Raw genomic sequence first — 19,497 nt, forward strand, 5'->3', positions numbered from 1 at the left:
ATCCATGTGGAATTGACCGGTTCGATACAGTCTTAGATCGGATCTGCAATGATCTGCCTATGAGTTCGAGAGATAAAAAAGATAAAAAAAACTATAAGCTTCGGGTAAGCGAAGCTATTGAAGGGATGTGATCTGTATACATTAAAGTGAAAATGATACATCATATTAACAACGAACTATGAACAACGAAGGAAACATTAGTCAATAAACTCTACGGAGTACTCCGTACTCAGTACCTGAACTATCGATCTGCCCTCCTCATCTCCACCAATGACTCTCCAGCCCTAACATAAACCTCAAAAGTCACCTCCAGCCCACACAAACCCGCCATCTGCCTCCACTCTACCGAACTCCTCTCTCGGCCCCCATACAACGCAATCATACTTGCATGAAGCGAAGTATAAGTCAAATTCTTGGCATACTCAATAATCAGCACCCGTGAACTAGGCGCCATAGCTCGCGAAATCTTCTGCAGCAACGCCACAGCATCCAAATCAGGCAAATTATGCAAGATATGCTGCAGCGCGTAAACACAGGCCTCACGAACGGGCTGCTCAGCCTCCTTTTTGTAGTTCCACTCCATAAGCCGTACACCAGGCACGCTATCAATGTCGGCATTGAACTCCTGCACGATTAGATCTTCCGCGCCGAGATGCGGGTACGCAGTCTGGACCTCGAGGAGGAGTTCGCCACGACCACCGCCGATGTCGACCATGGTAGCGGAGCCAGTACCGGTGCCAGTGGAAATATCACCCGCTAACGCGCTATCTAAATCATAACCCATAGACTTGACGCGGTCGGGGAAAGTTCCGAACTTTAGAAACTTGCCGACCATGAAATGATTGAAACTGTCCATGCGACCCTGAGTCTCCATAATCGAGTACGTATGCTGCTCCGCTAGCTTGGACTGGCCCATCAGCCGATAGGCATATTGCAAGGGGCCGTCTGCTTCGGCGAAGGGGTATGCAAAGCGGGTGTCCTGGAGCTTTTTCATCAAGAATGCGCCGGCCATTAGGCCTTCCGTGGTGCTTGGTGGGGTTAGTGCGTGTCTGGAAGATTCTGTAGTTTCTAGAATAGAAATCAGGAATGCATGGGAGGAACTGACAAGTGCAGTGCGCCATGCTGGGCAGAGGGCATGGCGACCATGTGGTTTGTGATGGCATTTGCTGTAAAGCAGTCCTCGTCCACGCGCTCGACTAGCCCAAGTCCGGCCATGATGTACAGTGTGTCCGCTGCGAAAAGGGATTAGTATTGGTATACTACTTGTCACCTGTAGCCGGATATTCTTACAGGCTAATCTGGTACCTATATTCATCGTCAGTATAACAGGCCTGACATCCATCAGCCATTCCAACTCAAATCCATACTCAGCTCAGGCTCATTTTCCCCTTTGGCTTTGAGACGTGCATTGCAGGTCGCCGAGACTTCATCGGCCGTCGCGGGTCTGCCATGACCCACGAGGATATTGAAGAGATCAAAGTGAATCGCGACTGGGACAAATCCTAACGATGCAGGCTGTGACTGAATTAGATGGAAGGTTTGTCTGACCGGTTGGTCATACTCACTACTGTGATGGTTGCTGCGAGGGCGGCGCCTGGAGGTGCGACAACGGGGGCTGGAGAAGACAGGCCCAGGAGGCTGGCTAGGCGGGTTAGAAAAGACATTAGAGGTTGGAGATTGGAGATGAAAATTTTCTGAGTGTGAGGATCATAGGGAAGTATACGGAGTACTCGACGTTATAATCTCTAAATAGCTACATGTACAGCGTACGGGATACGGCACGAATTCCGGTACTAGTACAGATGTAATATGGGAATGGGATGTAGATAATTCATGACTAGAATACCAGGAGATTACAATACCATCCATAATTCCAGATTCATTATTATGTTGTAGCATGGGATGATCGTGCTCTGTAGAAGATCATTGGTCCAACATCACCAGGTTAGGTATGCGCAAGGGATATCACACCAAGACAGACACGGCAATGCCACAGCAATACGAAACAAAGAAGTCAAGGCAAAAAGAATAAATCAGCAAATCGAAGAGCCCAATAGCGAATTACCCGAAAATCCCGAAAATGAAGGATCTACTAGCCCCGATCTACCTTTGTGATATATCCACTATCCACTATACGTACATTCCGGAGACTTTTTAACAGATCCAAATCGGAATTATGGATATCTGATCTCTCCTAATTCCTCAGAACTACTTTCTAGAATCCCCTGTACAACAAAAGCCACGCGAGAATCTCCATGTGTACTCGAAAAACCGGCCGTGCATAAAACCTACAGTGCCCCGTCACACAAGAGAAGAAAAAGATCTTCATTCACCTCCTTACCTCGACGAAATCTGCTGTTTTGGGGTTGCCTCTTATATTATACAGAATACAGACCCCAAAAAGGGCGAACATGTCTACCATGGAGAAACCCTCCCCGGTCTACTTCACGCAAGAGATGGCAGCCAGTGCGTCGTCGTCGCTTGAGACACAGGAACTGAAGGAATGCTATTCCAATTCCGATGTCAAGGCCAGGGATCCCTTGAACCCGAGGAACTGGTCTTCGGCGCGGAAGACGATGCTCTTTGTGTCGCTGATGACGAGCTCGTTGTTGGCAGATGGGTATGTATGGCCGATCGCGAAATCCCCGAGGCCACCACGGGTGTCAGCTCATACGTGTACTGCATAGATGAGTTTTCTGACTGAATCTCTTGCAGGGCTATGGTGTGGGGTGGAACGCTGGTTACGGAACAGGCCATGGATTGGAATATTAGCATCGCTCATTCGGCGACGAGCATGAATTATGGTATTCTGCTGCAGGGGTTTGGGGGGATTTTTGCTGTTCCACTCATTGAAGCGTATGGTCGGTGAGTTGGTGGTTTTTTTCCCCGCCCGCATTGATTATCACATTGACAGTTGCGCCTAGTTTGCCGGTTTGGCTGTGGCCTCAGGTAATCACCATGTTCATGGTGCTGGGTGCTACCTTTTCCAATGATTGGTCTACCTTCACGACGTTCCGCTCTTTGCAGGGTCTGTTTGGGACAGTACCTCAGGTAATTGGGCTTCCGATCATTCATGATATGTATACCTCGGCTGGTAAGTCCTTCCTCTGGGATTTTCTCGAGTATTTGATGCTGATCCGACAACAGAATGGCCGCGGATGATCAATATTTGGTAGGAGACTTGTCAACTTAAGTCTAACCAGAGTGGCACTGACTGAGAATAGGGGCACCACCTTCCTCGTCGGACCATTCCTCGGCCCCGCGATAGCAGGATACATCGGCGCCGGGTCAGACTGGCGCACCTCATTCGGAGTCCTGACAGCCATCTATGGTGTATCCACAGCAATGGTGATCTTCTTCGGCTATGAGACATACCATGAGCCTGGACGAACAGCCAAGCAGTCACGCCTCGCGTCTTATTTTGGCATTGGAAATACCCTGCTTCCCAAGGGATCGACGTTGAGCTATTGGAGCCGAACAGTCGTGGTCTATGTGTTTAAATTCCCGTTGTTGATGACTGGTGGGTATGGCCGATCTAGCTTGCAATGGCATTCACTAACCAGGATTTTGTCAATAGGCATCGCTATCTTGGTAACATTTACCTGGCCAATTGGTAAGTAACCATCATCACACCGTTCTTTCACGCGCTGACTCTCTAGGAATCACAACCACCATCGATACCTTCCTGCACAGTCCTCCATACTTATTTGACACAATCGGGGCATCATCGATGCGATTCGCCGGTGTGATTGGAGCTTTATGTGGTACGCATCCTCATATTCCCCCACCTCTCCTGATTCTCACCGTTTCCCTAGGCTGGGCAGTTGGCCACTTCTTCAACGGCTGGATCTTCAGGCGCCATAGCTCAACCTGGCGAACCGAGCTCCGCCTTCACGGTGTCTGGTTCCCGATAGCTAGTATGGCGAGCGGTCTCCTCACCTACGGACTAACCATGCACTTCGGCAAGCACTGGATTGGGATAGCCATTGGGTGGATCATGGTGAACATCGGCATGGTAGCCACGATTGTGTAAGTTTCAATTTCACTCTGTTGAGTATTGTTTCGTTTCTCTAACATCATTTGCTCAGTGCCATCTCGGCCTATGCGTTGGAGAAATACCCAGAGCAGGCGACCTGTGTCTCGGCCATTCTGAATATGTGGCGCACCTGTGGCGGGTTCGCGGTGGGATACTTCCAGCCTTCATGGATTCAGCGTAATGGACTCGGACTGGTTTTTGGTATTCAGGCTGCCATTCTGTGTGTGGCTGTCGCTTTGACTATCACTCCTGTGTTCTTGTGGGAGCGGAAAAGGTGGTTGAGAGCTGATGTTGATGCTGATGTTGATGCTGAAGCTTGAATTGGTGTAAGCTGTATATGTGTGATGATTAGAATGTATTCATTTGATATTTTGTATATCTTGTCCTCAGACAACATGAGTTGACCCTCATCAGTCCCAATTTGGTCCGTTGTCACTGAAACACACGTGATTAATGCCTTATACATCAGGCTTCAATCAGGCCACGGCCCGGTTTGCCGACCCGAACGCGTCCGTGTAGCGTAGGCGTCCTTGTTTCATGCTTAATTTATTTAACGCCATGGCTGAATCCTGTACTCCATACCACTTTGTACAGATTAATTGACTCAATCTCAAACTTGAGACTTGACATACCCCTGATCTTCATCTCCTGAATCTTCCCCCACGAACAAACAGTCTACGGAGTACGCGGTCGATCATTGCCTCGCTATGCAAAGTCCCGCTAGCGATGACGCTTCCCGTGGGGCGGCGGTCTGAAAGACGCCACGGCCCAGTTGGCTTACATGTGCCGCGTGGTTGCTGATCAGTCCCCAATGAACCAGTCGCTTGGCCTATCAAAACTCCCCCGTTTACCCCGTTCAGAGAGGGTCGACCGAATCATTTCTGCCGGGCTATGGATTGTCCACTGTCAAAACCGAGGCAGTGTCGAACTGGTTTGGCGATCACTGACCCTTTTTTTTTTTTTTTTTTTTTTTNGTTTTCAATCATTTCAATCACTTCAGTCTTTTCTTACCCTCATTACTCTCGTTAGCTGAATGGCATCGATTCCCGTTTGACTTTTAGATTGTCCCCAAGCGCCAACTCGACTATGTCTAGTTCTCCGCGACGATGGCTCTTCGTCGTCTTTCCAATCCTTACATTTTGCTTCATATACTATCTCATTCGACTTCCTGAATCAAACCCGACAATCGTGAACAACTCAGTGCAAATTCCTCAAGTCGGAGGGGAAACATTTGTGGTAGGGGAGGAGAAGCAGACAAGTCCTCCTCCACCTACTCTTTCCAAAGAGGAAGCCCTGGAGGACAAATGTGGCCACTTACTACACGCACTCGACAATGTCATGGTCGTAATAAAAACTGGCGCGACCGAATCCCTCGAAAAAGTCCCCATCCACCTCCGCACCACGCTGGAATGCGTCCCACACTTCGCCATCTTCTCCGACTACGAAGAAACCATCGACGGTATCCGCACCTATGACGTCCTTCGCAACATCAGCGAGTCAACAATGAAAAAAGAGCCCGAATTTGAAATATACCGCCGTTTACGAGAAGTCGGACGCGAGGGTCTAACAAACGAAGAATGGGGCGACGACACAAACGGCCCACTAGGCAAGGTCAACAACCCAGGCTGGAAGCTCGACAAATGGAAATTCCTCCCAATGATCGACGAAGCACTAGAAGTCATGCCCGACGCCAAGTGGTACGTCTTCCTCGAAGCCGACACCTACATGGTCTGGCCGAACCTGATCAGCTGGCTGGCACACCTCGACCCAGACCGGAACTACTACCTGGGCAGTCCCATGCAAATCGGCGAAACACTCTTCGGCTACGGCGGGGCGGGCATTGTCCTCTCAAGCTGGACGATGAACCTCCTGCACGAGTACCAGATAGGGGCAAAGGAAGATCTCGAAGCGATGACCGCACACGAATGGGCAGGCGACTGCGCGCTGGCGCGAGCGCTGCACGACGTGCACGTGGATCTGACCTGGGCCTGGCCGATGATGATGACGTCTCGGCCATGGGAAATCGACCATTTCTCCGAAGGATACGGGCGCCAGCCGTGGTGTTACCCAGTTATCTCATACCATCACATGGCGCCGAGGGACATCGAGGAGATGTGGGAGTTTGATCGAGCATTCTTTGCCAGTGGGAAGAACGCGCTCATGTTGCATGCGGACGTTTACCAGAAACTTGTCTACGATGGGACTTTCTCGGCACGCGATGATTGGGATAACCTCTCTGCGATCAAGATTGATTTTGCGGCTGGCACAATCCCTTCGTTGGATGTTTGTGCGGAGGCCTGCGCGCGCAATAATGATTGCCTGCAGTATTCGTTTAATCACGTCGAGGGGGTGTGTAAACAAGCTTCTACAACCTTTGCAGGCGTTGCCACCAATGGCACGCAGTCTGGTTGGATTACACCTCGCGTGAACAAGCTTCTCAAGGCATTCCAGTCTTCATGCAATGAGGTGCAATATATCTTTGATTGATTTTTCCTTTTGCTCTTCAGCCATCTCCTTTCCCCTTGGATTTTTCTTGTACATATATCAACTTTCTTTTCCTTCTTCCTCTTATTTGATCGCGCATCAAATCTCAAATTTGAGGGCAAGGCGATTCCATGCTTTCAAAAGAGTCATTGGCGAGGCGTTTTGCAATGGTGCTGTGGTGGCATCGTCTGCCGGGCAGACGAAGACTCATTTCTGGACCATTTTCTTTTTTCGTTTCATATTTTCATTACATCTACCGATCATTTCTAGTGATACCAATATTTCAATAATATCAGTCAAAAAAACTTTCCATTTATAGATGCTTTGGACATGTCTGGTAATTTGGACGAAACTCTTATCCACCGTATGATGTCTGGGGTATATTAACATACGCGGCATACGGAGTACATGGATCTGAGCCGTTTAAATGGCGCGATTAGCGTTCGAATTGGAATTAGTCGACAATTTCTCCGAAATAAAAGCCTTTGTGCGGCAGGTCTTCTATTTGTTTTTTGTCCAGAAGCCACACATAGTGTCGTAGCGGAGTACACATGATGTAGACAGTGAAGACTGCGACAAAAGGCACACTATGGGGTCACGCCAGCGCTGGACAGCCCTTTGGCCGATGTTTGGGGTTAAGTCACCAGGATTGGAGTTACCTGGCCATCTGAGGGATCTCTGACCCGGAATACACGTTGTGAGAGATGATCAGAAAAACGAGGTTTTCGGACAGTAGCACTTCTGCTGGTAGAGAAGATCTGCCGTGTCGTAAACGATCTTATCGTGGTACAGAATTTTAGCGTGCGGCTGTTCGTTGTTCAACAGGCATCGAGACCGCTGGCGTAATATTAGTTGTCCCTGTCAGTATTGGCGCACAGGGCCTTCCGTATGACCGGCCTTGATGGTTGTTGTGACGGAGGGGGTGGTCTCTTAACGACGGGCATGACGAAGCGCTCGGGAGGTTGAAGAATGAAAGTCAAGGACTTGAACAGTGGAAGTTAAATGTGAAGACAATGACTGGATTTATAGCGATGAACAGTATAAATCAAAATTCGAGGTCTTGGAGGGGGACTCGGCGCTGATTCCGTTAGTATAGCTTCATTTACTACGTTGACGTCCCTTTCTATAAGAAGGAAAAGAGGTAATAAACAGCCTTTTGGAGGATCCTATACTTCAATATTGTATACCTAGTGGCAAGTGAGACTGGTCACACGCCAGGTAGCCACCACCTAAAGCTCAAAGCTCGACAAGCAATGACCGTGTAGATCAAATGCATATTACCCGATTCGGCGAACTAGTGTCCACTAACCCCCGCTTGGCGTTCTTTTACCAACTTGATGGTTCCTCAATTGATGAAGATCGACACGATTATCGCCTTACTATGCCGATGAGTGGGGAAATACAAGGCAGATCGAACGCTAAATAAAGCCTCGAGCACATATAAATGCCAGTTCCCACAACCTTACCCAAGAGTCCCCTTTTAGGCTCTGGGAGCAGACTACAAAATGTCAAACCGACAAATTGTCTTGTGCTTCGATGGCACAGGAAATACCTTCCGCACGGATGGCACGGACACCAACGTCCTGAAAATCTGTCGCATGTTAGAAAAGTCCGACGAGCAACGTAAGGATTACCTCCTAGGTTGATACCGAAACAAGTCTTCTAACTGCAAGCCAGTATGTTACTACCAACGTATGAGCGTATCCACCAGATAACTACAAGGATACTAACCCCAAGTAGCGGGAATAGGCACTGAAATAACTCCGGGCTCCCTGGCCAGCACGACGATCCAAAAGAGAGGGAAATTAGACAATAGCAAAGTGCTAAATCTCGCACTGGGTCGTTCCTTCGATCGACACGTTCTGGGCGGGTACCGGTTCCTTATGCGGCACTACCAAGCCGGCGCCAAGGTGTACATTTTCGGCTTCTCGCGTGGCGCATACACGGCCCGGTTCTTGAATGAGATGCTTGACTATGTCGGGCTTCTCGGCCCGGATAATGAAGAAGTGGTGCCGTTTATCTGGGATGCGTTTGTGTCGTGGAAGCTTGGCCGGACGGATAACAACAGAGAAGAGAAGCGAAAGGCCTTTCGAGTGATGAAAGACAGTCGAGAAATATTGTCGCGGCCTATGGCTCGTGTACACTTCTTGGGCATGTTCGATGCGGTCAATAGTATCGCAGACTTTGAAGTTAATGTTGACGGGAGCCCCTCGAGCAAGGTAGTTCGACATGCGGTTAGCATTGATGAACGACGCATCAAGTTCCGGCCAGTTTTGCTGCGGTCGCATAAAGATAAATGGGTTCGGAAAACGTCATCAGATGAAAAGACGCTTGCGAAAGAGACCTCAACCAATGACTTCGAACGCACATCTGGACCTCCAATTCTGCCAGAAATCCCAAACATCAGCCCAACAAGCATGAAGCGAGAGATTGAATCGGATAATGATGACGATGACGATGACATGCAGGACATCGAAGAAATGTGGTTCCCTGGCGGACACGCAGATATTGGCGGAGGATGGAATCTCGGATCTAGCGAGACATGGCCATTAACACATGCGCCTCTCGTGTGGATGGTTCAAGAAGCGCGGCGCGCGGGACTACGACTTAACCCATACAAGCTGAAACAGCACGAGTGCATCGAGGAATCCGATGGTGATTTTAATTTGGGAGACACCTCGAACCCGAAGAAGAACGTCCCCAGCCTGGAATTACCGGCAGCCCACAAAGATTACTTGGAGGCGCTTCACCTGGCTGGTACCCAAGGGCATATCCATGATCTCCTTGCGTACGGTAACGATCTCCCGCTGACTTCCGTCCTCTCGTGGCGTTTGATGGAGTACCTCCCCCTGCGACGGATGGAATTGCAGGCTGATGGAATGTTGAAGGCTGTGCGGTGGCCGCCACCGCGTGGCCAGACTCGTGATATCCCTGCGACTGCCCAAATTCATGTCTCTGCTATCGAGCGTATGAAGTTGGACCCGTCTTACCGTCCTGATAATTTGATTTTTGGCTCGTCGGAGCGGAAGGGGGATACAGGCAGGGCGGTTGGAATCGGGAATTGGGTTGTCCACTCGCATGAAGGTGATCCGGTGCGGGAGAGGTATGTTCGTAGGTAGTGTGGATGATGATCGGATCAAAATGGGTTCGACCTCGAGGGAGAAGAGCTTTTCTAGCTGCCACACTGTATCATGCTGATATATGGATTGGTTCTTCATTTCACATATTTTCACTCTTTGATTGGGATTGACTCCGGTAGATTTAGCTACCATTACAAATTCAAATCTGTTGAAGAGGAATGTAACAGGAGCAGATAAATTGATATTAAATACATGGAAATTAATGCTCAAATGCTATCAAACTTCCCCCACAATGTGATCTCTGGCGAGGATGGAAAGACCTTGGTCACCTTGATTGAAGCGTCAATATGATGAATTGAGAGGCTGTGGTAGATGGCGATACAGTATCAATGGAAGTATCAATGAGACGGATTGAGAGGCTTTGGCAGATGTATATGGGTGGGTATTTGTATCGATGAAAGGTGACCAGAACAGGCTAATGAAGCCAGCTGTTGGTTTTTTTTGCATTTGTTTCTCAACTTTGCGAAGCCACTCTATCCTGGTTTGTGTGACAATTACCATGACCATGACAGTTGGTAGTGGAGAGATGTGGCTGTGTGGTTGTGAGACCACAAGAATTGACGTGGAAAGTGGAGAGTCAGTCGATTAAGATGATTTGAAAGACCAATCCAGATTGCGGGTCTCAGTTGTCGCATTTGATGCAGAGATATTTATGGATGCCAGCTTGTGGGGGAATGTTTGAGCATAGAGTTCAAAGTGCGAAAAGTGAAGTGGAAGGTGGGAAGTGGAAAATGGGAAGGTATTGGGGCATGAGTCGAGATTCGTTCGTCCGCGACAGCTGGTGAAGGGCTGTCGGCCGGGTCGCTTTGCGAGGCCACGCCCGGTTGTTAGTCTGCCCCGAGGCAACTTATGGCGAGTAGCATTTAAACTACCGACCGGAGTGCTTTCACCATAAGCTTGTCGCCTGAGTCGCTTTGCGAGGCCACGCCCAGTTGCTGGAAACTTGCAGTGGGTAGCATTTAAACTACCGGCCGGAGTGCTTCCACTGCAAGCCTGTCGATGTTCGTTTATACAGCAGACAAATAGCTGTCGCCGTCCGAGTCGCTTTACGAAGCCACGCCCGGTTGTTGATTTGCCCCGAGGCAACTTATAGTGGGTGGCATTTAAACTACCGGCCGGAGTGCTTCCGCTATAAGCTTGTCGACTGAGTTGCTTTGCGAGGCCACGCCCAGTTGTTGATTTTCCCGCGGCAACTTGCAGGGGGTAGCATTTAAACTACCAGCCGGAGTGCTTCCACTGCAAGCCTGTCGACTAGAACGGTTTCTGGCTGCTGAATTGTTGTGAGGTGAAGTGAGGCGATGGGAAGGTAAAGAAGAGAGAGGGACATGGGGCGTGGGGGCATGAGGGATACTAGAAATAAGTCAGCAAGTTCATCTTTGTAGAATGTATGAATGGATACCACAAGAAATTGTTATAGCAGAAAGTTGTCATGATGCAAGGCTGCCACGATGATTCGTCGAAGGTTGTCATGGTCATGGGTTGGTATTGAAGTCCATGATGGATGGTGGTCATGATGGATGGTGGTCATGATGGATGGTGGTCATGATGGATGGTGGTTATTGTCACAAAGGCAGGTCATCGTGGATAGTAGCCATAGAAGTAGTCATGATGGAAGGTTGTAGCGAAGAAAGGTCATCGTGGAAGTGGGTTGTCATGGAGGTAGGTTGTCATGGAGGTAGGTTGTCATGGAGTAGGTTGTCATGGAGTAGGTTGTCATGGAGTAGGTTGTCATGGAGGGGCAGGTCATGGTGGAGGTGCCGAAGACATGTAAGTCAAGGTCCAAACAAAAAGACAAATGAAGAAGAGATGTTTAAGAGAAAGAAAGAAAACTAGAGAGAAGTGGGGGAAGGAGGTATTTATACCCTGGCAATGGCTTAAGGATCTGGGGAAACTGGGGTAGGCGACGAGTCCCTTCCTAATTGGGAAGGACCCTATATGGCTGGGTCGTGCCTTCCTAATCTGTCTGAGAGAATAACCTGACATTAATTTTCTTAGAACACAGCGCATTGGACTACAAATCATAAGATCCCAAGGTTGCCTAGAGATATACAGCTATATGATATCGAGAATGAAGTAACTTGCAGATTGCACATATATCTACCAATATAGAATATATCAGGACCCCATTGGCACTGCACAGACTCAACACCTAGTCACACTTAATATAATCACACGGGCATGCTAAGAACACCATCATAAGAGCAGCTCAGCTGAACGTTGCTCTCCGGATTGCTTACACAAGACCACTGCGTACCCGAGTTCAGCAAGATATGGCCGTTCTCAGCAATTGGGCCTGAGAATCTCTCAAGTCCCAGTGTAAATTGGTTAAAGTCCACGGCACCATCGGGAAAGTGGATGTAGTATTGACTGTTGTTGCATCGGGCACTTTCCTTTGGCGAAGATCCGTATGACCTGACATTGAACGGTAGCAGTCAGCCTCTGTCATTGTCAGGGGACACTGTTAAATGAACTGGACTCACCAGATCAGGTTGCAGTCCGTAGGGGTGTCGTTGGGGTAGTTTGGATCAGTCGCGACGAAATGCATCGTGGCAAAGGATCCGGCGCTAGCTCTGGCCCAGAAGTCACTAATCTGGATAGAGCTGTCTCGCTCAACGATGGGAATAGCGAGGGCTATACTGGCACCCAAAAGAAGGGAGACGACAGTGAGCTTCATATTGAATGGATAGAAAGATATTTGATATGCTATGAGATATGGATATTAAAAGAAAGTTTCACAGTGAGAGAACATCTTATTTATACCTCTCTAGATGGCCTGAAGTATACACATCTGACTGAAACACTACAGCATACGTGAAGACCAACCAAGTACATGCAAGCCCCTGGTGGGTCAAGTTGTAGACCGCCACCACCAATACCTGTGGCTGAGCAACACCAATGTAATATGATGCAGCCCTAATACGAACGGGCAGACTCAATCAACTGTAGCTTATGTGAGTGATCTATAATAAGAGTTAGGCCGGCAGGTCAGACTAGACGACAATATTGTGTCAGGTGACTTACAGGGGTGTCGTTTAAGCTGCTTTCAGGTGGGGGCACAAACACCCCCTACACAGGAACGGCTCCCAGGAACGTCTAAACAGCGTGAGTCAGACCAAGCTTCTGGACAGCGCCATGTGACCAGATCGGAGCGTTGGCGGCGGCAAGAAAGGGTTGGACCTAGTGGATTTGGCAGCATAGGGCTGGAGAAGCGCATTAGAGGTGGGCCACTAGGAGCCACAGCTCAAGATGGTGCAGTCCGAGCAGTCAAACAGATTGACATGGATACGCAATTCGGGGCTGATTGACTAAAATCGTGAATTGGAGACAATTTCTAAGTTCTCGCATTCTCGCGTTAGTTTATGAAGGAAGATTTATCCTGAGAAGATGTGCCGATTAAAGTAGTATGAAAGATGCTTTTCTTAAGTCATTCGGATGGCACGAAGGACCTAGCCAGCTCTTTATATCAATGGAATAACTCAAAAGTGGCGACCTTTTCACGTATCTATCTCAAAAAGAGGATGTGCTAGGCCATGATCATGAAGAAACACTCGAATCTGCACACTGGCTTGGTTTTTGTATACCCATGGCTGCAGTGATGCTGTTTATGCAACGTCAGGCTGAAAGTAGTGGTACTCTTGAGAAGACTCGTTCTGGGCGTGTCTGGTGGCAGTCTATCGCTTACTATCTCATTGAGTTTGATGGTACGTATTTTCATACACGTAAATCCTTTTGCGTTTGATTTTGACTAACAAGGTGTGATTTACCTAGTCATCAGAATCATCTTGATCACAGCGGCATTCTCTCTAATCCTGATCCCATTCAGCATCGCCTCCTACGGCCCCAACGGATGGGCGACTGGATACATCATCGCGATGGAAGTCCTGGGGGTAGCGTGCGTGCCCGCATTCTACATATGGGAGCGCTACTGTTCATCAGTACAATTCCTCCCGTGGAAGTATCTGAAAGAGCCAACAATGATCGGCTCATGTATGCTGTACGACGTGATGTTCATCTCCTGCTTGTGAAGGCTAGTCTATTTTCAGCCGTTTACCACCAAAGCCAGCAACATACTAATACCCGCAAATCAGTACTTGGAACAACTACTTCAGCTCGTACCCACAAGTCGTCAACAGACTCGACATCACGACAGCCAACTACGTCCTCAACGCTTTCTCCCTAACCTCTTTCGTCTTCAGCCCTATCTTCAGCCTGTAAGCGCACCCCACCACCTCACACATCCCTCCTATACAGAATCTAACAAAACCCACCTCTCAGAGTAATGAGCTGGACCGGCGACTTCAAATGGACCGCCATGGCTGGCGTCCCAATCTTTCTTAGGAACAGCTCTGCTAGTCCCGTTCCGCGCACCAGACACACACGTCGGGATATTAACAATGATCCAAATCCTCGTGGGACTCGGTAGCTGCCTGTTCACTGTATGCGGACAACTAGCGATAATGGCGACGGTAATACACCAAGAGATTACAGTTTTGATGGCGATCTGGGGATTATTTCGATCGATTGGAGCGGCAGTGGGATCTGCCATTGCTGGCAGGATGTGAAATAATATCCTCGAGAATGAGTTGTATAACCGGCTGCCGCAGGAGAGTAAGCACCTTTCGGTGAGCATCTTTTCGGATTTAGTGATGCAGATGTCGTATGCCGATGGGACTGGGGAGCGAGATGCTATTGTTAGGGCTCATGCTGGCTGATGTTCAGAGGAAGATGGCGATTGTTGGGGGTCTGTTTTGTGCCACTTTGTATTCTTTGTACTCTTTGTACGTGGTTTTGGAGGAATGTTAATGTTAAGAAGTTGGAGAGGGAGCAGACGGCTGGAAATGTGTGGTAGAGGGTTTTTGTGGATTGGAGATGTGGGTTGAGGTACATTGAATAGAGATAGAATGACAATATGTCAAGAGTTATATAGAAATTTTCTACTTTACGACTTGAATATTTTGTGTTTTCGATGAAATGTTTCATTTGTAGCGTGGCTTCAGCCACTACGCTAGCGCGGGTGCGCTGGACCTCAAATGATCCTATGGCGCGGGTATATGTACATTGTTTGGTGGAATTCAGTCTCTCGTGAGGCGGGACGAACAACAGTCTTCTCCATATACCGAGGGTGTGACGGTTGGAGTTTAAGCCGCCGAGATGAATCTCCCGCGGGTGATTAGATACCAAATAGATATTATGTGGCCAAGCAAATCCCCGAGTTTCATTTAGGCGGCGACTGTGCCTGGAAGCACAGGTACATCTGTAGACAGGCCAGAAGACCAATGGAATCCCCAAAACAGGCGATGGCCTTTCAAGGAAGTTGGAGTAGACCGAAGCAACATGGTCTTTAAAAGCTAACTAGCGAGATCACACCTAGATTCTCTCAGCCGCCCATAGACTCTTCAGGGACTTCCTGGAACGTCTCTGGGAAGAACCCAGGCGGCGGCCAAATATCAGCTATAGAAGGGGGATGAACCAGTGGCTGTGATCCGCCCAAGCGATCCGGATCGTGGCAGAACGCCTGGAATGTGCTATCGTCCAAGAACCCAAAATCCTTCAGGCCGGCCTCGCGGTTCGTGGACCATTCAGTGGTATCCAGGTATGCGAGATCTTTGAAGATGGCGTCAATATCCCCGACGGAAGCGATGTTTCCAGGCATCATTGGGTTTGAAGTCGTCGAATCGGGGGTTTGGGGTTGTGGCTGTTGATGTTGTGCGCTGGATGTGCCATACACTGAATCCGCTCTGCTGCGCGGATTGATCTTGTCTGGTAGGCCAGGATGTACTTCCCTTGAGTGGTGTAGTGCCACTTCTGTCATGCCTAGATCTGTGTTTTCCATTACAGTGTCCTTTGGAGTCAAAGATTGCCCATCGACTGGCATACTGATGCCAAGGATAGAAGAGGTGTAATCTCCTTCACCGTTCTGGGGTAAATTGCGACCTCCGCCTGGGGGGTGCATGGGGCCTACCATGGGTGCACCCGAAAATGGGAGGCCGACCGCCCTCGGGAAAGTGGATGACCCCCCAACATCTTTGGAGTGCTGCCACCTCTCCATGGTAGAAACCAAAGATCCATAGGCCGGCCATGTGGTGGTGAAAGCTGTCGTTTTGTGTCGGAGCTCGTCTACCCATCTGACAAAGGGGAAGGTGTCCGATGAGTCGGCAGTGGTCCGAAGTCTGAACGCTTGCTCCGCAATTGTGCGAAGACTCAGCTCAAACAGCGGTGGAAGACCGCACATGGAGAAGTTTTCCAAGTGTTGAGTGAGCATAGAGAGCCCTCGATAAAGGAGCTTCTTGGCCCCCTCTGTGGCTGGGCGCTGTGAACGGTGCAACCCCTGCTCACCCGACATCAATTGCAAATAGAGCCAAAGCAAGGTGGCGACATAGGTCAACCCTAGGTAGCTCTGATGAGGAAGCAAGGCTGAGTGCCGTTCTGGATATATGCTTTCCGGTCCAATCAGGCGACATCCCAGAGGTAGGCAATCATCCCACTGCTTAAGCTCCATGACCAATTGCTGCGCAAAGGTGGCCATATTGTATCCTGAAGACATGTGACGGGATATCTTATTGAGAACACTCGCCAACTCAACCAAGCGGTTGAAGCAGCTCAGGGCCAAGAGTGGTCCACGGCGCGGTGTGTTCTTGCTGCCCTGTGGAGCACCCGTGGGTGGTGGTAAAACGTCCACCCAAGAGTTCCACTCCTCCAATCCATCCTCTTCCAGAAGACCCACTGCCGTAAGGTCGCTTGGAGGCATGGCTGGACTCCGTGAAAGACGGAAAGATAGCAATGAATCGACTACAAAGCAGCCCAAGAAGACTGCCTTGCCTTGTCTGAGTTCGTCAGACCGCCGGCTGTCGGAAACAGTCCCAAGACCCATGGCAATCGCCATACGCACTGCTTGGCCGCTCAACAGCCAAGCTGCGGTCCAATCCTCAAGACCCATATTCACTAAAGTCAACAGCAGCAATGCCTGAATATGGCCAGGTTCGTAACGCTCTTTCTCCGTGGGGATGATGTTTCGCGAGACGGCATAGTATTCCTTCGCCAGAGCGACTGTTCCAGCAGGACCAGCCCGTGGAATTGTTCGCGATTGAGTGATGGTGTAACTCAAGATTGCCCACAGAGCGGCGTGATCACCGGACCCAGGTGAAATCGTGGCAATAGAGAAAGGGGAGTTGGCATAAAGGTAAGAAGCACGAAGAATGTTATGCTTCGCGACGACGGGAAACCATGAATGCGTGACTGCAAAATAGATATCGAGCAGCTGCGACGTCTGAGGCGGCAACTGCAGTGTGTGGGGATTAGGTCCAGGGATACCCCGACCATCCGACTCTTTCGACAATCGAGCCCGCTTTACACCTGGCGATACGGCAAAGGGCTCAACTACACGCGGAGCACCTGGGCCGAGCGAGGTGGAAGTGCGAGCAACTCGGAACCCCCATTGACCGTCAGAACCATCTCCTTGCGGGTTACGCGATCGCTTCCCGGTCGCCGGCCCGGGCGCATCCGAATTAGAGAGCATTTTCTCCAGCGCCCCGAATAGCCGACTCGTTTTCCAAGATTCGTGTAAACTCTCCGAGGAACTATCGTCCGACCACACTGACATCAGTTTCTCGCGACGACTGGCGGACTCGGCGGTGTTTCCTAGCATGGCCAGCATGGTATCCTCGAACCCGTCAATGTTGCAGATTGACAGCGCCCACAACTTTTCCAAGCCACGGACGTAGCCCTCGGGGAGACCGCGTTTCTTCGCATGAGGGTCGTAGGAGCAGGACTGGCCCGATGTCTGACAGGCAGAACAAGTGGGACGAATGCCGTCGCATTTATCCTAGAATCGCCGAGACGTTAGATTGGGCAAATGAAATATATGAGGAAAGAACATAGCCGGACGCGACTCACTTTCTTACTGCGACAGCGATCGCAAGCTCGGGAGACCCTCTTGCGCCGAGGGGCCTTATCTGATCCCTCATCCATGAAGAGGGGTTATTAGCGCGGATGACGCGCCATGTAGAGGAAATAAGGGGACCAGCAGCTCTATCTTAATTGAGACTTCACGGAATCGCGGAATCAAGTTGAGAGTAATGCAAGGTCGGGCCGTATAGGAAAGAAGCCGAAACTCGGAATGGGGTCGAAGAAGAGTATGACCGCAAATAGAAAAGTGGAGGAGCAGAGTCTAACGCAAGCTACCATGTAATTAGCCTCCACGGCAAAGGTCACAGTTAGGCAGGCCGAAGGAGGATCTCGGACGCGAAGTTCGGGATGTGAAGGCACTCGGAATTATCGGGGGGATCTCCACGTCCCCACAGTTATCCCACATTTCCATAGTGACTTACTGTACAACAGAAGGTGCCTGAGATTTATATATCGGACTAGTATTCTATATATTTTTGGCACTGATGAGTTAGTAACTGTCTAATGATGCAAGGCATTAAAGTATTAAGGCGTCAAGGCATCAAGGCTCTAAGGCATTAAGGCATCACGGTAGACATTCCGGTCTATAGCCGACTCAAGCCGACGGCGCTTAACCCGATTAGGACTATATACATTGGAAGGTAGTTGTCGCGGGATAGCATCAATAAAGGAAGGATTGTGTCAAATATGCAGGAAGGTGGAGGTATATATTAAATTCCATAGTAAATATACACCTATTCATATGTCTGGAGCAGCGTGGGAGGCCCTGCGTAACTTTCAGTTTACATTGCATCTCGAGCAAATTCATCTTGTTATGGACTGAAACCAGCAAATAGTATATTAAATCCCCAGAATGACCGCTGATCCTTTCTTTAGTATTGAATGACGCAAAATATGTCTGGAACACCGAAATAATTTAGACATAAGTTTATTGTGGGCTTATTTCATGATAGGGACAGTATAAGGCCGGGGGCTGATTGGTTCTCATCTCTGCAACAACAATCATATTGTAGCCACTACTACCTCCGTATGGTATACTCCCAATATTCTGGGTACTAGCCGCCAAATTGCCAATCAACGATCGCAGAGACCTCCCCATTATCCACCATGATATTTCGAGGGGCTAGATCTGCATGAGTAAAGCAGCTCCGGTAATGACGGGAGTGGCATTCGGTGACCTCTAGACCCAATGATTCCGCAGGGATGCCCGCTCGAAGGTATGAGTGAAATCCTCCATGGCTCATAAACGGCCCGAAAGTCCAACATCCGACTCGGTGATCGAAGGCCTTATCGAATGTCGCCGATGCAACTATTCCTTCTTGTGGCTAGTATAGCTCGCAACCTGGTTGATGATGTGCTTCTTTTGATCTTGCGACAGGTAGCCGCGGTGCCATGCTTTCTCGAGGCTCATTCCACGGATAAACTCCATTTCGATATAGAGCCTATCATCATGATAGTGGGTGTTGAAGACTTTAGGGACAGGAATTGATGTGTGTTCAGCGACGTATCTCAAGGCTTCTAGCTCCAGCATATGACAAGGCCCTGGTAGAATGACTCGCTTGGCTCAGAAAATGAATTCTCGTGCATGAGTGATAAAGGGACGAGTAGAGGAATGTGGAACAAAGAGTCGGTCAAGACTACATTCGCTGTAGCGCTTGGGTTGATGACTATGGTGATTCTTAGTCCGACCTATTTTTGTAGCACCTCCTATTCTACTATATATAATGTTAGCATAGTTTTCACTAGTCAATCAGGCAGACTATCTCATTATAATCCAAAACACCGCTATCCAGGGTACGATCGATCGTCTATATCCTTGTAGATACGGGGGCAAGTAGACGGCAATTTTCAGTTGAAGAGGGAAGTTATGTCGTCTAGTTTTAGAATATGAGATGATGTTCAGTCCACTGCCGAGATGGAGATGTCTACGAG

At 49.2% G+C, this 19,497-nt stretch overlaps 8 protein-coding genes across 8 annotated transcripts; 4 read left to right on the forward strand and 4 right to left on the reverse strand.

The window, feature by feature from the left end:
* Positions 1-241: 241 nt before the first annotated feature.
* Positions 242-1,664, reverse strand: PEX2_048820 (putative O-methyltransferase; the record flags this gene model as incomplete). Its single annotated transcript, XM_016742157.1, has 5 exons — positions 242-1,049; positions 1,106-1,232; positions 1,291-1,305; positions 1,368-1,515; positions 1,566-1,664. 5 exons carry the CDS (start codon positions 1,662-1,664, stop codon positions 242-244), a joined length of 1,197 nt encoding a protein of 398 aa, XP_016595235.1.
* Positions 1,665-2,411: 747 nt separating this feature from the next.
* On the forward strand, positions 2,412-4,356 carry PEX2_048830 (putative MFS transporter; the record flags this gene model as incomplete). The annotated part of the gene is made up of 8 exons (XM_016742158.1): positions 2,412-2,620; positions 2,716-2,865; positions 2,925-3,094; positions 3,148-3,172; positions 3,225-3,520; positions 3,578-3,613; positions 3,660-4,029; positions 4,089-4,356. 8 exons carry the CDS (start codon positions 2,412-2,414, stop codon positions 4,354-4,356), a joined length of 1,524 nt encoding a protein of 507 aa, XP_016595236.1.
* Positions 4,357-5,122: 766 nt separating this feature from the next.
* PEX2_048840 (PAN domain-containing protein) lies at positions 5,123-6,523 on the forward strand (the record flags this gene model as incomplete). The annotated part of the gene is made up of 1 exon (XM_016742159.1): positions 5,123-6,523. The coding sequence occupies one exon, from the start codon at positions 5,123-5,125 to the stop codon at positions 6,521-6,523; it is 1,401 nt and encodes a 466-aa protein (XP_016595237.1).
* A 1,502-nt stretch (positions 6,524-8,025) lies between these two features.
* PEX2_048850 (T6SS phospholipase effector Tle1-like catalytic domain-containing protein) lies at positions 8,026-9,639 on the forward strand (the record flags this gene model as incomplete). The annotated part of the gene is made up of 2 exons (XM_016742160.1): positions 8,026-8,143; positions 8,261-9,639. 2 exons carry the CDS (start codon positions 8,026-8,028, stop codon positions 9,637-9,639), a joined length of 1,497 nt encoding a protein of 498 aa, XP_016595238.1.
* A 2,189-nt stretch (positions 9,640-11,828) lies between these two features.
* On the reverse strand, positions 11,829-12,334 carry PEX2_048860 (uncharacterized protein; the record flags this gene model as incomplete). Its single annotated transcript, XM_016742161.1, has 2 exons — positions 11,829-12,072; positions 12,141-12,334. 2 exons carry the CDS (start codon positions 12,332-12,334, stop codon positions 11,829-11,831), a joined length of 438 nt encoding a protein of 145 aa, XP_016595239.1.
* Positions 12,335-13,243: 909 nt separating this feature from the next.
* PEX2_048870 (uncharacterized protein) lies at positions 13,244-14,083 on the forward strand (the record flags this gene model as incomplete). Its single annotated transcript, XM_016742162.1, has 4 exons — positions 13,244-13,361; positions 13,429-13,552; positions 13,749-13,871; positions 13,936-14,083. The coding sequence occupies 4 exons, from the start codon at positions 13,244-13,246 to the stop codon at positions 14,081-14,083; spliced, it is 513 nt and encodes a 170-aa protein (XP_016595240.1).
* Positions 14,084-15,037: 954 nt separating this feature from the next.
* PEX2_048880 (putative C6 transcription factor) lies at positions 15,038-17,628 on the reverse strand (the record flags this gene model as incomplete). Its single annotated transcript, XM_016742163.1, has 2 exons — positions 15,038-17,482; positions 17,554-17,628. The coding sequence occupies 2 exons, from the start codon at positions 17,626-17,628 to the stop codon at positions 15,038-15,040; spliced, it is 2,520 nt and encodes an 839-aa protein (XP_016595241.1).
* Positions 17,629-18,874: 1,246 nt separating this feature from the next.
* PEX2_048890 (uncharacterized protein) lies at positions 18,875-19,096 on the reverse strand (the record flags this gene model as incomplete). The annotated part of the gene is made up of 1 exon (XM_016742164.1): positions 18,875-19,096. The coding sequence occupies one exon, from the start codon at positions 19,094-19,096 to the stop codon at positions 18,875-18,877; it is 222 nt and encodes a 73-aa protein (XP_016595242.1).
* Between the last annotated feature and the right edge of the window lie 401 nt (positions 19,097-19,497).

This window comes from Penicillium expansum (assembly GCF_000769745.1).
Source record: "Penicillium expansum strain MD-8 chromosome Unknown contig159, whole genome shotgun sequence".
NCBI classification, from domain to species: Eukaryota; Fungi; Ascomycota; class Eurotiomycetes; order Eurotiales; family Aspergillaceae; genus Penicillium; species Penicillium expansum.